At 35.8% G+C, this 16091-nt stretch overlaps 1 protein-coding gene across 1 annotated transcript in view; it reads right to left on the reverse strand.

Moving 5' to 3' along the window:
* Nucleotides 1-6698: 6698 nt before the first annotated feature.
* LOC127429107 (neural proliferation differentiation and control protein 1-like) overlaps nucleotides 6699-16091 on the reverse strand; it is a 49187-nt gene continuing 39794 nt past the window's right edge. The window contains exons 4-9 of the mRNA XM_051677912.1: nucleotides 15733-15936; nucleotides 14324-14390; nucleotides 11006-11087; nucleotides 8790-8869; nucleotides 8210-8309; nucleotides 6699-7100 (exon numbers count right to left, since the gene is read on the reverse strand). Coding sequence (XP_051533872.1) covers nucleotides 7029-7100; nucleotides 8210-8309; nucleotides 8790-8869; nucleotides 11006-11087; nucleotides 14324-14390; nucleotides 15733-15936 — 605 coding nt within the window. The 3' untranslated portion in view covers nucleotides 6699-7028. The remainder of the gene's footprint in view (nucleotides 7101-8209; nucleotides 8310-8789; nucleotides 8870-11005; nucleotides 11088-14323; nucleotides 14391-15732; nucleotides 15937-16091) is intronic.

A 16091-nucleotide genomic window follows, 5' to 3' on the forward strand; every position in this document is an offset into this window, starting at 1 on the left:
CATGCATTCATGCATACATACATATATACATACATTCTTGAAAAAAGAAATGTTGGCATGAGTGGAGCAGAACAATAGTTTATTAGTTGTTTAAAAAATGAGCAGTAAAACAAATTTATTTTAATATTTGAAAAACTTTTGTCCACCCAATTACAGCCATGTTGTGTAGCCAACATGTAGGTAGCAATGTTGTTGTCATTTAACAAAAAAACAAACAAACAAACAAAAAAAAACCAAGCAAACCATTAACCCCTTTATACCCTTAAGACTGTTTGTGAATGTAAAAAAAAAAAAATAAATAATTAAGTTGTCATTGATGCAGTGAGATCCAGCAGATGGAAATGACTTCAATAAATCAGATGATTTGTAGCAGGAATTACAACTTTAATTTGTAAAAAAAAAAAAATTAATAAAAGAATCAAAAATGAAATAATGAATACTGAGATAACACAGAAAATAAATGTTTTTTTTATAAATGTTAAGTAGATATATCTTAAGGATATATCTAAGGACTAAATCCTGGAATAAACCTAACAACACAAAGTCTTGTCTTTGTCTAATGAACTAAGTAAGTAAATGGAAAAGAGTTAAAGTACAGAGATGAGTTGAGACCTCAAAGTTGGAGATCAGATGCGAAGAGCTAGAGAGCTGAGGTGTTAGTCTGACACCCAGATATTCGTTAAGGTCTTTATACCCTCTTGAGACTGTTCCAGCAGGCATTTCCTTTTTAGGTACAGAAAGTTCTGCACAATCATTTTTAACCCGAAGTGTACACTCGTACATTTATTTATGCAAGCTACTCGTAAATGTACTCAGCGAAATGTTGTGTAATAGGTCTATGTCTGTACGATTTCTGCACATTTCTTAGAACAATAACAGTCATGAATTATGCTCTCTCATTCCAGCTCTGAAGCCTCATGAAGTCAAAAGTGTAACAAACTCATATACTAGAGGACCAAATGAATACATTTGTACACATGCATGCATTTAGATCTCACAGGTACATTGGATACATAAGGAATCAAGCATGAATATAATGATAGTTTATACAGTGATGATATAAATTAATATAAAACTGAGTACATAAATGTGAATATATGCATATGACTGCATAGCTTCTGATTATGTTGATTTCAAGCATAATATCAATAAGCAAAAATATAAAATATAGAACAGACTCTAGCCACATGCATCAGTCATCTTAAATATAAATTATTTATATTAATATTAAATATTTTGACATTTCTATGAAAAGGCACATTTTGTTTAGTTCATTTGGTGAAAACCTCTTAATATTCTTGATTCAAAAATTCATCATATTTGTTAAAAAAAAAAAAAAAAGTGTTTATACCTTGACAAATATGTTTGAAAACTTATTTGAAATAACTCGTATTAAAGATGCAAGAAAATAATTGAATACCTTTTACTTTATGGTACACCACATTATTTTTATTTATTTATTTATTTATTTTAGAAATAAAATGAATGTCTTTCAATAATTTGTGAAACCAACATGGAGTCAAACATTACATTTCTACAAAATTGAAAAAATTTCTAATTTGTATTATCTCGGACAAACTTATTTGTCAATGACCCATAGCACAAACATGATTTTTAAGCAAAACATTTCACAAAAATACTAATAGTTATCTCAAATAAAAATAAGAATAATTGTTGACTCAAATTAAGCTTTATTTTTTACTATTGTTACTAGTTTTAATTAAATATCATTACTCTCTAAACCCTAAAGTTGTCATTAATTAAAACAATCAAGTAGTCCTAATTAAACATTACTTGAAACGTAAGCGCAGCGTAGTTCTAGCAGGAAGACTAGCAGCTGTACATCATCGCACCATTAGCTAGGTAACTCCTAGCCAATCACATGTAAGTCATTGCTGTATAAGTCTGCTCACAATCTATCACATTGCTGTTTCAGTGTGCTAACATGGCAACCTCCACCACCCCACCACCACCGGTTGAGTCCCGTCCAGCATGGGGGTAGGCTCCTCGCCCCTGCCTCCTATCTCCAGCAGGATATGACGGTTCCGAGTACAACTTCTTTGGACCGCCACACGGAGCTAACGCCAAAGAGAGACATTACATTTCTGTTTTATATTCATCAAATAAATGTCATCTCAAGTTTCACTCAAGTCTGCGAGTCTTCCTGATAGAAATGTCACATTTTGGAGTCATAACTCAAATATATATGTTCTTTAAACGTTGGCTTCGTGTACAACTAACTCAAAATGATCAAGTACGAAATTGCGGCTGTCAGGAATACCCATAAGCCCTTGCACTTGAATAAATTATGTATGTTTGGTCAAGACGAGAACTTATGGAGAAATATAATAGCTGTTATTAAAAAATAATATATTTTTTAATTCTTATATGATTTAAATTATTAAATAAGAACGATAATTTAAATTACAGATGAGTTAAGTTTACTTGTAACTAGTAAACTGTACTTAATTAAGTTCACTTTACTTGAGCCAAATAAGTATGTTTACTTAGAAAAAGCATGCAAATTGCATTAAAAAGTCTAAGTAAGGTCAATTAATTAGATTTTACAGCATGTGGTTACTCTGTTAGGACAACTAGAAGGGAACTGACGTCATACATCCACTAAAAACCACCTTGAGACAAGTTGTATATAACCATGCATCCTACTTTGATTCCCATGTTTAATCCCTCTGATGCCTCACCACCCACTCAGGGCATCACACACACCCACCAGCACCATCAGTGGAAGCACAGCTAACTCAAATCTTGAACAATCAACCCCCTGCCTTCAAACACACTCTGGCAGACCAGGAGCTATAGGTCACAACTGAGGTCTCCATCTCTCCTGGTTACAAAGCCAAGGAAAGGAAACACAGGAGGCCTTAGGGGCCAGTCAAAAGTTTTAAAAGACATCAAACCACTGCTGCAGGCATTGTGTTGGCCCATGGACTTGGGTGGGGATTGTTATGTAAAGTGCAGACAGAGGAGGAGAAAGTGGAAAGAGATGACACTGGCCCATAGGGTGTGCAGTGAGGGATGGCTGAAACAGGATTAGGCCAAACACATTCCCAGGTGGCTTTTTTTCTTCTTCAGGCTCTACGTAGATGGCTTATATACTGTAGCATCTTGAGAGGAGTCTAAATAAGAAGAAATAAGCTAAACATGTTTCTTGAGTTAACTTTATCTAAGTAAAGATTCAATTAATTTAAGCACGGTGATCATTATCGCACAATAAACCCTGACAACGTGATCAGGACCCCAGTGTGGTGATGTGAAGGAAATCGGTTGCTTATAATGGTCAGTTATAAAGTTTAGCAGTAATTATATGAACATATTTGATAATTTTACAGTAACTGTCTCTGGTTGCATGGTATGAAGTAATAGCTTGCCCCATCATGGTTTACATTTGATGCATTCTGAAACATTTCAGGAGTTTATATCTTGGGTTGCATCAGCCTCTTACAATGACCTATTATAGAATTGGGAACCAAGTGTTATTTTTTTTTAAATGGACAACAGTAAAGGATGTATATGTTTCTGGTAACGGATATCCAGTGCAAGTTGCAATGCTGATTATGAGGCGTAGATTAAAATCTAAGGAGGAAATAAACAAGCTTAACAGAAGAGCATTTCACAAATGCTATTGCATACATCTATACACTGACCTTATGGTAATAACATAATAAAAATACATATTTTGGTAACAAATGCCAATTAAAAGATTAATCATTAACTTAATCAACCAACTCAGTTGTTTTTTGATCTCAGTTTCACACACAATAACATGACATCCAGACTATTAGATACAGTATAAATGAATAATATATATCAATACCAAAACAGATAAATTAATTGGACATGTTTACTATTTGAGATTATAAAATGTTCCAAATTATTCTGGGTTAACATGGACCATCAGTCCATACCAACACAAATGCTTACTTTCAATATAGCAAAAGAGGGACATACATCATATAACAAATTCTGAAATTCATCTAAAAGTTTCATTACAAGAGTTATGCAGATAATTAATTTTTAATGAAGAAAAAAAAGAATTTTCACAAGACTCTTGGACCCCACCATAAATCAGAAGTATCCCATGCATATATTCCATTCCCACTTTTCAGTGCGAGTGTCCTTGTACATGGATGGAAGGCAGCAGTACACAAACAAGAATAAAAAATACAGTACAAATGCCAGTATTTTGTCTCTTATTGAATGTATTGAATATAATTAAGAATGTGATTCTATTTTATGAAAGTCTAGACCACACAAACAGTATCTTTCCTTTAAAATAGTTAATATGAAACATGTTTTGGTAGACTATAAAGATGCCTATTCAAAATACTTTAAAACTTAAAAAAGTTTAATCACAGATACATGAATTAAGCATTTTATTAACCTTAATGTTTAATTTATGCTTAATTCCTTATAATGTACATTCTCAAAAGATTATTGAATTCAGTTTGATGTTAATGTGTCATAAAATTGAAATGCGTAATTCTATAAAATATTTTTTGGGTGTATAAAATAGGTCCTCCAAGGTTTAGTATCTGATAAACAGGTATGTGATCTCTCTTCCCTCTGCCCCATTTACTTTATACAACCTGTCTGATGGCCTTTTGATTGCTTTTGACACCCTGCAGATGACCACGGCCTCTCTCTCTATCTTGATCTTGTGGCCTATGGTCGCCTTCCTCATCATTCACATTTACAATGGCTTTTAATGGCTCTCCCCCCCACAGGCACCTCAGTGAGACTGGATCTGTGATGACTCCTTCTGAACCACACCTTATGGAGCAGTTAAGTGGCCCATTGCAGAAAAGGGGCTTAACTGGGGGAGGTAGTCTCTGCTATTGCCACATTCAATTGAGGTGACTAAGTTGGAGAGGACAAACAAATATTTAAGCTATGGCTACTTTCTTAAAGCAAACTTATCTTAAATTTGGCCTGGATCGAGTGTTAATAGAAATTCAGCATTGACAGGTGTGTCAAGGGACTAACTTAAATCTGCAATTTGAACTAGACTAAAGGTCAAACATACACTTTTGAATATGAAATTCAGTGATATTCATGTAGTTGATACAACCCTATCCTATTGATTTTTGAACAACTTGAACAGTTACTGCCGGGATGATTTCATGCATCAAAACATGAATTCTGGTCATCCATTTCATGAAAAGCTTTATGTAAAAAATATAAACATTACACTTACTGTAAAACAAAATCTACTCATTGCAAAATTATGTATTGTGTTTATTAAACAACTTTAATGTTATGGTCAGATAACCTATTTCTACTAGTATCAGAAATATTGTTTTGCATTATCGCCATGTCAGAAAATAGCTCAGAAAATAGCTCAGAAACATAAAATAAAAGCTATTTGATAGTTTAAACTTGTGTATTTATTTACACTAAAGTGACTTGAGCACAGTAGCCTTAATGTCTCTGTTTCAAACTATGTAGTATTACATTCCCTGACACAACAAAGCCATGATATCATTAGATAAAATGGATTGATATTTACTGAGGGACAAGAAGACAAAAATAAGATATCGTAGGGAGAATATGGAGTGGGGGAGAAATAAGACTACATTTTTCATTGAAGGGCATACAAAATGAGAAAATGTACAGAAATAAAGTGACAAACTGGAAATTGAACAGAAAATCAGCAGTAATAAAAGACAATAAGAAAATAGTATAAAGATAAGTAAATGTGTGATAGATCACTGTGTATTGTTATGCATAATAATCACACTACAAATCACCCGTAAAGAGGTACTTTGGGAGACAGCTTTGCCCAAAAGATGAACACTGATTAAAATAAAGATTTCAACATGACCCTAAACGAGGAATAATTTTAAAAGTGGCGTAACATGAAAAGCTAGTGTGACAAAACATCATATGTGGTGTAAAGAAACCGCATTAAAAGTTTCAGAGCGGTTTGAGTTTTAAGAATGACAGTTCATATAGGGTGAATCTGAAAAAAAGACCACCAACCACTGCTGTCTTTCGCTTTATATGATCAATAATTCACACATGTATATACATACACTGATCAGCCACAACATTAAAACCACCTGCATAATAGTGTATAGGTTCCTTTTGTACTGCCAAAACAGCACCAACCCGCAATTCAGAATAGCATTCTGAGATGATATTCTTCTCATCACAATTTTACAGAGTGGTTATCTGAGTTACTGTAAACTTTGTCAGTTCGAACCACTCTGGCCATTCTCTGTTGACCTCTCTCATCAACAAGGCATTTCCATCCACAGAACTGCCGCTCACTGGATGTTTTATGTTTTTGGCACCATTCAGAGTAAATTCTAGAGACTGTTGTGTGTGAAAATCCCAGGAGATCAGCAGTTACAGAAATACTCAAACCAGCCCATTTGGCACCAATGGAGAAAAAAATTTGATCTCAAAGATTTGAAGAAGCATGATTGTTGGAGCCAGACAGACTGGTTTGAGTATTTCTGTAACTGCTGATCACCTGGGATTTTCACACACAACAGTCTCTAGAATTTACTCAGCAGTAAATAAGCAGCAGTTCTGTGGACGGAAATGCCTTGTTGATGAGAGAGGTCAACAGAGAATGGCCAGACTGGTTCGAACTCACAAAGTCTACAGTAACTCAGATAACCGCTCTGTATAATTGTGGTGAGAAGAATATCATCTCAGAATGCTATTCTGAAATGCGGGTTGGCGCTGTTTTGGCGGCACAAGGGGGACCTACACAATATTAGGCAGGTGGTTTTAATATTGGGCTGATTGGTGTATAATCTATTCTTCAGTATCTTTAGAGTGTAAATGTATTATATGTTTTCAGTTTGTTCTGAGGGGCTGGCTGAATGAAGGGTGTCAACTGAGATGTTCGAGAAAGAAAAGAGTCATACATGTTTTTTTGCATGTGTTATATATAGTATATGTGTGGTTCAACAGATGGAGCTTCACCCTACAGAAGAATGCTTTTGGTGTGTTAAGCCTATTCTAAAAGTATCCAGGTGTGTGTGTCCGTGTCCAGGTCACTTGTGATTCCTCTGGGAGTGCAAGGTGGAGTCATCAAATAGAGGGTTTTTCACCTCCATCTCTCCAGTCTACAGAGAAAACAAAAAAGTGAAAATTAGCCTTAACACATTGGTTTTCATGGTTCTGGTTCCCCAGGCAGTATTTAACAATAACGTATTTCTACACTACTAGTATTGGTCGGCTAAACAGATAGTCCCACCCCCCAAACTAACAGCATTGATTGAGCCAACATTACCATGGTGGAATGGTCGGAATGCTCAAACAAACAGAGCAATGTTTTGATTGACCCACAGAGCCAGTGTTTATACATTTTGGGGAAATCAGTCCTTGAATAACTTATATTTGTCTCCGCATATTACGCTGTGATAGGAGAAAGTTTTTAAAAAAATCCACAGGCCACATTTAAAGCCTTTAAAGGGATAGTTCACAGAAAATTTTAAATTCTCTCATTTACTCACCCTCACGCCATCCCAGATGTATTTGACTTTCTTCTGCTGAACACAAATTAAGATTGTTAGAAGAATACAATGCAAGTGAATGGATACCAAAAGTTTGAAGGTCCAAAGGCATAAATAGGCAGCACAAAAGTAATTCAGTAGTGATATATTATGTGTGGGTGAGAAACAGGTCAACATTAAAGTCATTTTTTACTATCAGTCTCCACTTTCACTTTTACATTCTTCTTCCATTGTTTTTGGCGATTCAAATTCTTTCTGCATATCACACCTACTGGGCATGAAGGAGAATTTGAAGTAAAAAAGGACTTAAATATTGATCTGTTTCTCAACCACATTTATCATATTGCTTCTGAAGATATGGATTTAACCTCTGGAGTCATTTACATAACCTTTATGCTGCTTGTATGTGCTTCTTGGAGCTTCAAAGTTTTGGTACCCATTAACTTGCATTGTAAGGACCAACAGAGCTGAAATTTTTGCTGAGTGTTCAGCAAAAGAAAGAAAGTCATGCACAACTGGGATGGCATGAGGGTGAGTAAACGATGAGAGAATGTTAATTTTTGGGTGAACTGTCCCTTTAAGTTTTATGTGTGGGAAACTGGCTCTGCATCCAGAAACAGCAGTGTGTCTTATAAAAACCTGTGATGGACAGTTTATTTATAAATTAGGTGACAAAAGTTGGGGGGAGGTTACACAGTAAAATATTGTTGTCTACTCACCGGTGCCAAGCCAGGGCACTCATACACTGTGAAATCACCCTCTTCAGTCTCTTCGTCTGATGTGGCCCCAGACTCTGAGACTTTAGGTTTGGCTTCGTGCCTGCATTCAAAACAAAAAATAAAAACATTAGACACATGAATGTCTGTCTATATTTGTTATCACAAATAACACACTTTGTGATAGTTATGCAAAAATTAGTAAATGCATCACTTCCATAGTGCTACAGTTATTTGAGACCAGAAGGTTAAGATTTGAAATTTGACTTTCAGTATGGTCCGTAACATACACAGTGCCTAATTATATTGATTGTGTATACATGTGTGTATGTGTTTATAAAAATGGAAGCGAATATGAGGGAAGGAAATGAATCAAGGAACACTATGTATTTTTATCTTCATATTGTTAGTCAACACTGTGCAACATACGGCAAAGTGACTTTTGTAACAATAAAATGCACAAATAATGTTGATGGCAATTACCGGGACAGTTAGCTAAGTGTACATAACTACCGCAATAACTGTGAATAATCATTCAATTCTATTTCTACTAAAGTAATACATAAATAAGCATTATGCTTACTTCTCCATTGAGAGCATCTGTTGTTTCTGATGCTGATAGTGATACATCTGAGCACTGTGAGCTAGTGTTTTATCCCCAGACTAAAACAAAGAAAGTGAACAAATATGGAAGAGACAGAGCGAGAGCGAGAGAGAGAGAGAGAGAGAGAGAGAGTGTCAGACTCCTTGTCTCATACAGTCTAATACACACGCAGTGCTGGGCGGATTACTTATGAATTGTAATCAGGTACTGATTACAAATTACATGACAAAAATGCAATCAGTAACGAAACCATAGTTTACATTTTTGGTGTAATCTAATCTGATTACTTTTGGATTACTTTCAACCTAATTCTATTTTATTTTATGTCACTTGCATTTGAGTAGGATAATCATTTTAACATAAAAGTACAAAGAGGAAGAAAAAGTATTCCATTCTTTATTACTCATTTTTAGTTCATTAATATAAAGAGCCTCACAAAAAGACATTTTTCGAAAAATGCATTAAACATTACATGAATGAAATAAACATTAAATCTAACAGCAATGACAGTGCATGGCCAAAGTATATAATTCAAAACTCTGAGACATCAAGTTAATTTTAAGTGCCTACAACAATAGCAGCATTACGAACAATGACCATAAAATCAACAGCAACGATATTGCCTAGGTCAAAGCTTTCATCTAAAAACACTGAAACACGGCAACAGTAGAGTGATGGGCTTTGTTCCATATTGCTGCACATTTTGCAGTTGAACTATTGTATACACTGCAGGCAGGACCCTTAGCGATGGCATCCACTACGTCATCTGAAGCAATTAAGTCCAATGCGTGAGCTGCACACCATTGGTGAGGTAGTAATAAATAATAAAACATATCTAGTTCATTTTAAGTGCATACAACAATAGAAACATTACATGAACAAGCAGTAATGAACCTGAAATAAACAGCAATGACATTGCTAGGTCAAAGCTAACAGCTCAGAACTCAGACACACTTACTTTTAACCCTTACTACTTAGTAATAGTCCATCACCTATTCCTTAGCTGAGGTGCATATCTTACTGGGCAGTGGTGGCTCAGCAGTTAAGGCTCTGGGTTACTGATCAGAAGGTCAGGGGTTCCAGCCCCAGCACCGCCAAGATGCCACTGTTGGGCCCTTGAGCAAGGCCCTTGACCCTATCTGCTCCAGGGGCGCCGTAACATGGCTGACCCTGCACTCTGACCCCAGCTTAGCTGGGATATGTGAAAAAAAAAGAATTTCACTGTATATGTGCAAATGTATAATGTGTGATAAATAAATAAAATTATAAAAAAAAATAAAAATAAAAATTATACTGTTGTAATGTAATGTAGACTATTGCACTTTGGGGTAAGAATATGATGACATTGATGTGAAAATGATCAATAAATTATCAACAATTTACTGTCATTGCCAAGGGGCCTGGGTAGCTCAGTGAGTATTAACGATGACTACCACCCCTGGAGTCGCATGTTTGAACCCAGGGTGTGCTGAGTGACTCCAGTCAGGTCTTCTAAGCAACCAAATTGGCCCGGTTGCTAGGGAGAGTCACATGGGGTGACCTCCTCGTGGTCACGATTAGTGGTTCCCGCTCTCAATGGGGCGCGTGGTAAGTTGTGTGTGGAACGAGGAGAGTAGCATGAGTCTCCACATGCTGTGAGTCTCCACGGTGTCATGCACAGCGAGCCACGTGATAAAATGCGCGGATTGACTGTCTCAGAAGCGGAGGCAACTGAGACTTGTCCTCCACCACCCGGACTGAGGTGAGTAACCGCGCCACCACAAGGACCTACTAAGTAGTGGGAATTGGGCATTCCAAATTGGGAGAAAAGGGGATAAAAATAAATAAATAAATAAATACAAAAAAATAAAAATAAAATAAAAAATAAACAATTTACTGCCATTGCCTTGTTAATATGTAATAATGTAATCCATAAAAAAGTAACTAGTCTGATTACGAGTATTTTAAAATGTAATTTAATCCAAATACAAGCACTTGGTTTTTGTAATCTGATTACATAATCCGGATTATGTGTAATCCATTACCACCCAGCACAGTACACACGCCACACACATACACATTCAAACATCTTAAAGCTTAAAGCATAAAGTAAATTTAATTACATTACATTAAACATTATAGGAAGTACTGCTGTAATGGTTACTTTGTGTTGGTTATATTTTACATAAACTCGCAATAACATGAGAGTTGCTTACAGAGGTATGGCTATTATTGGGACCCGCTGCATTAAACGCAGGGTAATCGACCTTCTGTGCCAAAATGTTTTCTCTCTGTAACCTGCAAGAGAGCGAGAGAGAGAGAGAGAGAGATTGAGAGAGAGAGAGAGAGCAAACTTTACAAAAATACTCAAACCAGCCCATCTGACACCAACAATAATGCCACGGTCCAAATCACTGAGATCACAGATCCTCATTCTGATGGTTGATGAGAACATTAACTGAGGCTCCTGACCCATATCTCCATGATTTTATGCACTGCACTGCTGCCACACAATTGGCTGATTAGATAATCACATGGATGATTGTTGGAGCCAAACAGGCTGGTTTGAGTATTTCTGTAACTGCTGATCTCCCGGGAATTTCACACACAACAGTCACTAGAATTTACTCTGAATGGTGCCAAAAACAAAAAACATCCAGTGAGTGGCAGTTCTCTGACAGAAATGCCTTGTTAATGAGAGTGTCAACAGAGAATGTTCAGACTGGTTCGAACTGACAAAGTCTACAGTAACTCAGATAACCGCTCTGTACAATTGTGGTGAGAAGAACAGAGACTGATTGCTTCCGTCTCATCATGTAATCCCAGACTGACTCGATGTTCAGTGGGGGTCTCTGTGAGGCCATGCCATCTGTTGCAGTGCTCCCTGTTCTTCTATTCTATTCTATTCGTAAAAGGAATGTTTGGGAGTCTAAAATGTATATTACCAACTGACACACTACAGATAAAGATATAAATAACCATCTTAAGACAAATGTTTTTGTTAAACATCTTATGTGCCTAAGACTTTTGCACAGTACTGTGTATGTATGTTTGTACAGGTGCTGGTCATATAATTAGAATATCATCAAAAAGTTGATTTATTTCACTAATTCCATTCATAATGTGAAACTTGTATATTATATTCATTCATTACACACAGACTGATATATTTCAAATGTTTGTTTCTTTTAATTTTGATGATTATAACTGACAACTAAGGAAAATCCCAAATTCAGTATCTCAGAAAATTAGAATATTGTGAAAAGGTTCAATATTGAAGACACCTGGTGCCACACTCTAATCAGCTAATTAACTCAAAACACCTGCAAAGGCCTTTAAATGGTCTCTCAGTCTAGTTCTGTATGCTACACAATCATGGGGAAGACTGCTGACTTGACAGTTGTCCAAAAGACGACCATTGACACGTTGCACAAGGAGGGCAAGACACAAAAGATCATTGCAAAAGAGGCTGGCTGTTCACAGAGCTCTGTGTCCAAGCACATTAATAGAGAGGTGAAGGGAAGGAAAAGATGTGGTAGAAAAAAGTGTACAAGCAATAGGGATAACCACACCCTGGAGAGGATTGTGAAACAAAACCCATTCAAAAATGTGGGGGAGAACCACTACGCACAGACGTATGCAAGACATGGGTTTCAGCTGTCGCATTCCTTGTGTCAAGCCACTCTTGAACAACAGACAGCGTCTGAAGCGTCTCGCCTGGGCTAAAGACAAAAAGGACTGGACTGCTGCTGAGTGGTCCAAAGTTATGTTCTCTGATTAAAGTAAATTTTGCATTTCCTTTGGAAATCAGGGTCCCAGAGTCTGGAGGAAGAGAGGAGAGGCACACAATCCACGTTGCTTGAGGTCCAGTGTAAAGTTTCCACAGTCAGTGATGGTTTAGGGTGCCATGTCATCTGCTGGTGTTGGTCCACTGTGTTTTCTGAGGTCCAAGGTCAACGCAGCCGTATACCAGGAAGTTTTAGAGCACTTCATGCTTCCTGCTGCTGACCAACTTTATGGAGATGCAGATTTCATTTTCCAACAGGACTTGGCACCTGCACACAGTGCCAAAGCAACCAGTATCTGGTTTAAGGACCATGGTATCCCTGTTCTTAATTGGCCAGCAAACTCGCCTGACCTTAACCCCATAGAAAATCTATGGGGTATTGTGAAGAGGAAGATGCGATATGCCAGACCCAACAATGCAGAAGAGCTGAAGGCCACTATCAGAGCAACCTGGGCTCTCATGACACCTGAGCAGTGCCACAGACTGATCGACTCCATGCCACGCCGCATTGCTGCAGTAATTCAGGCAAAAGGAGCCCCAACTAAGTATTGAGTGCTGTACATGCTCATACTTTTCATGTTCATACTTTTCAGTTGGCCAAGATTTCTAAAAATCCTTTCTTTGTATTGGTCTTAAGTAATATTCTAATTTTCTGAGATACTGAATTTGGGATTTTCCTTAGTTGTCAGTTATAATCATCAAAATTAAATAAACATTTGAAATATATCAGTCTGTGTGTAATGAATGAATATAATATACAAGTTTCACTTTTTGAATGGAATTAGTGAAATAAATCAACTTTTTGATGATATTCTAATTATATGACCAGCACCTGTATATATATATATGTATATATATATATATATGTGTATATATATATGTATATATATGTATATATGTATGTGTATATATATGTATGTATATATATATATATTTGTGTGTATATATATGTATATATATATATATATATATATATATATATATATATGTATGTGTATATATATGTATGTATATATATATATATATATATATGTATATATGTATGTATATATATATATATATATATATATATATATATATATGTGTGTATATATATATATATATATATATATATATATATATATATATATATATATTTTGTGTGTGTATGTATGTATATATATATACATACATACACACACAAATATATATATATATATATATACACACATACATACATACATACATTATTTATTTATATATATATATATATATATATATATATATATATATATATATATATATATATATATATATTTTTTTTTTTTTTTTTTTTTTAACCAAGACAAAAGAAAACAAATTAAAAGAAAACAAAAATACAAAGCATGATGATCAGGACCTAAACATGAAACGAATATCTTGCATTACCCTGAGGAGGCTGCCTGTACATTATCCCACTTACTACACAGCTTCTTACCAAATAAATAGACATGAAATAAAGTCGTTTAAAATATTTTATTACGTGAGAAGAAAGGGACAGCGGGACAACGGTCGATAATACAGTTTAGTGGTCACTGCCAAGATTGACCAATTAGAAGCAAGTATTCAAGAGAGCTGTGTAATAATTTTATACAATGAGTAATTAAGTGTTGCAAAGGAGTTTGTACAGGGAGTTTGTCGTCAACACAAAGGTTCATGGTTCAATCTAAGTTAAAAGGACCAGATAGGAATCTCATATTACAATTAACTAAAAGCAGATTTATCTTACCTGACCCAGCAGACAGCAGCGAGGATGATAGCTATGGTTCCCATAATAACGCATAAAGATATCATCACTGCTCCAAGTGAAACCAACACATACACAATGAGAAGAGAAAGGACACAGACAGGAGAAATTATGAGGAGGGCAGTCAAAAGAAGAATTTTATGCTTTATCAAAACAAATCTTTTCTTCTGAGGTTGGACAAACTCCCTCACATCTGCAGGGTTTTGGAGACACACACTCAAAGGCACTTTCATGAGAGGACAACATGAGCATAGAGCATCTAAATTGGTTTGATACAGGCCAGAGAGGTTCACAGTGTCCTTAGATTTGAGCACAAGCAAATTGTTAATGATAAAATATCATGTGATACATCTGCAGTTATAATGGCACCTTTGTGGGTAATGTGGGACAGCAAATCACACTTAAATACGGTGAAATGACATTAACATTTTTGCATTGAAAGAGAACACTTTGTGTTTGCCGAATGTGTCATGACATTGGATATCTGTGTTCACCAAAAACCAAAAAATCCTTAAGAGTTGTATTAAATGAAAAGAGTGGTATAGAACTCTTAGTAAACATGGGAATGCTGTGTTTAAAGGTGGAGAGAAAGGGCTAGCAAGCGGACGTGTTCCCACAGTGACAGATTTCCATTTGTATGTCAGATACCATCAGCATTCACAAAGAACAATATCTTGCGGATGAAATATTTTAGAGCAGAGCATAAACAGAAAAATGTATATCCTCTATAAAAATTATCATTACTTTCTTACTATTTTACATTACTTTCAATGCTTGGAAATAACAATTTAACATTTCCCTGATAATTTCAGGTTTTTGGGAACCCTGAAATGGCTAAACCTACATAAAACCATTAATGAAGAACCTAAATATCAATACATCATCATGCACAGAAAATGTGCATGACACAGAATGTCTCAGTATTTCATTGTGACACCTCCAGTTTTCATTTTACTTCCCCAGTTGAATAAATGTGTTATTTTGTATTCAAATAACTTGGCCTACTTCTCAAGGACCTGATCAACAGATCTTTTAGACTCTCACTAACACGTCAATTATAACTAGATACTGTTTAGAAATAAAATCTGTTTTTGCATTTGTTCATCTTGCGAATTCACAAACCCTCTCTATCTCAGTCTTTTGGTCCATTCTTTGAGATGTGAAAGAAACAGAGGGTGGAATATGATATAAAAGCTATTTTAGTGCTTTAATAAAAGCTGACCTAATTTTCTGGCATTCAGTGTCACATCCATCTTTACAATCAAAGTCAGCAGCGAGGCTTGGGTAAATCTGCTTATGATGTAATTACATTTGAGTTCTGACAGATGTTGTTACATCAATATAATTTAAGTTCTAAAGATGACGTGAAACTCTGAAAACAAGATACATACAGATTAGCAAGGTGTCTCTGGAGGGGTGGGGGTTGACGTTCGGCCCATGACGGTTGGAGGAGTCTGTGTGTGGTTGGGGAGGTTTAGGGGTCGGATGTGTTGGCGTTGAAGGGCCACTGGTTGTTGGTTCTAAAGCCGTGGTGTGGGACAGACTCTTCTGTCTGGAGTCTGACCGTGTTTGTGTAGAAGATTGTGAGGGAGAACCTAAGTGGTAGAGAATAACAAGAATAAATGGATCTCTAACAAATCTGAGGGACACAAGAATCTCTGTCTTTATTTTTGCATTTTTGGTCTTCTTTATTTTGAGGTCCACTTATAATAGCAAAACTGTGCTAAAACAGACATAATTGTGCTTTTCC

The sequence above is a fragment of the Myxocyprinus asiaticus genome, chromosome 38, assembly GCF_019703515.2.
Source record: "Myxocyprinus asiaticus isolate MX2 ecotype Aquarium Trade chromosome 38, UBuf_Myxa_2, whole genome shotgun sequence".
NCBI lineage: Eukaryota > Metazoa > Chordata > Actinopteri > Cypriniformes > Catostomidae > Myxocyprinus > Myxocyprinus asiaticus.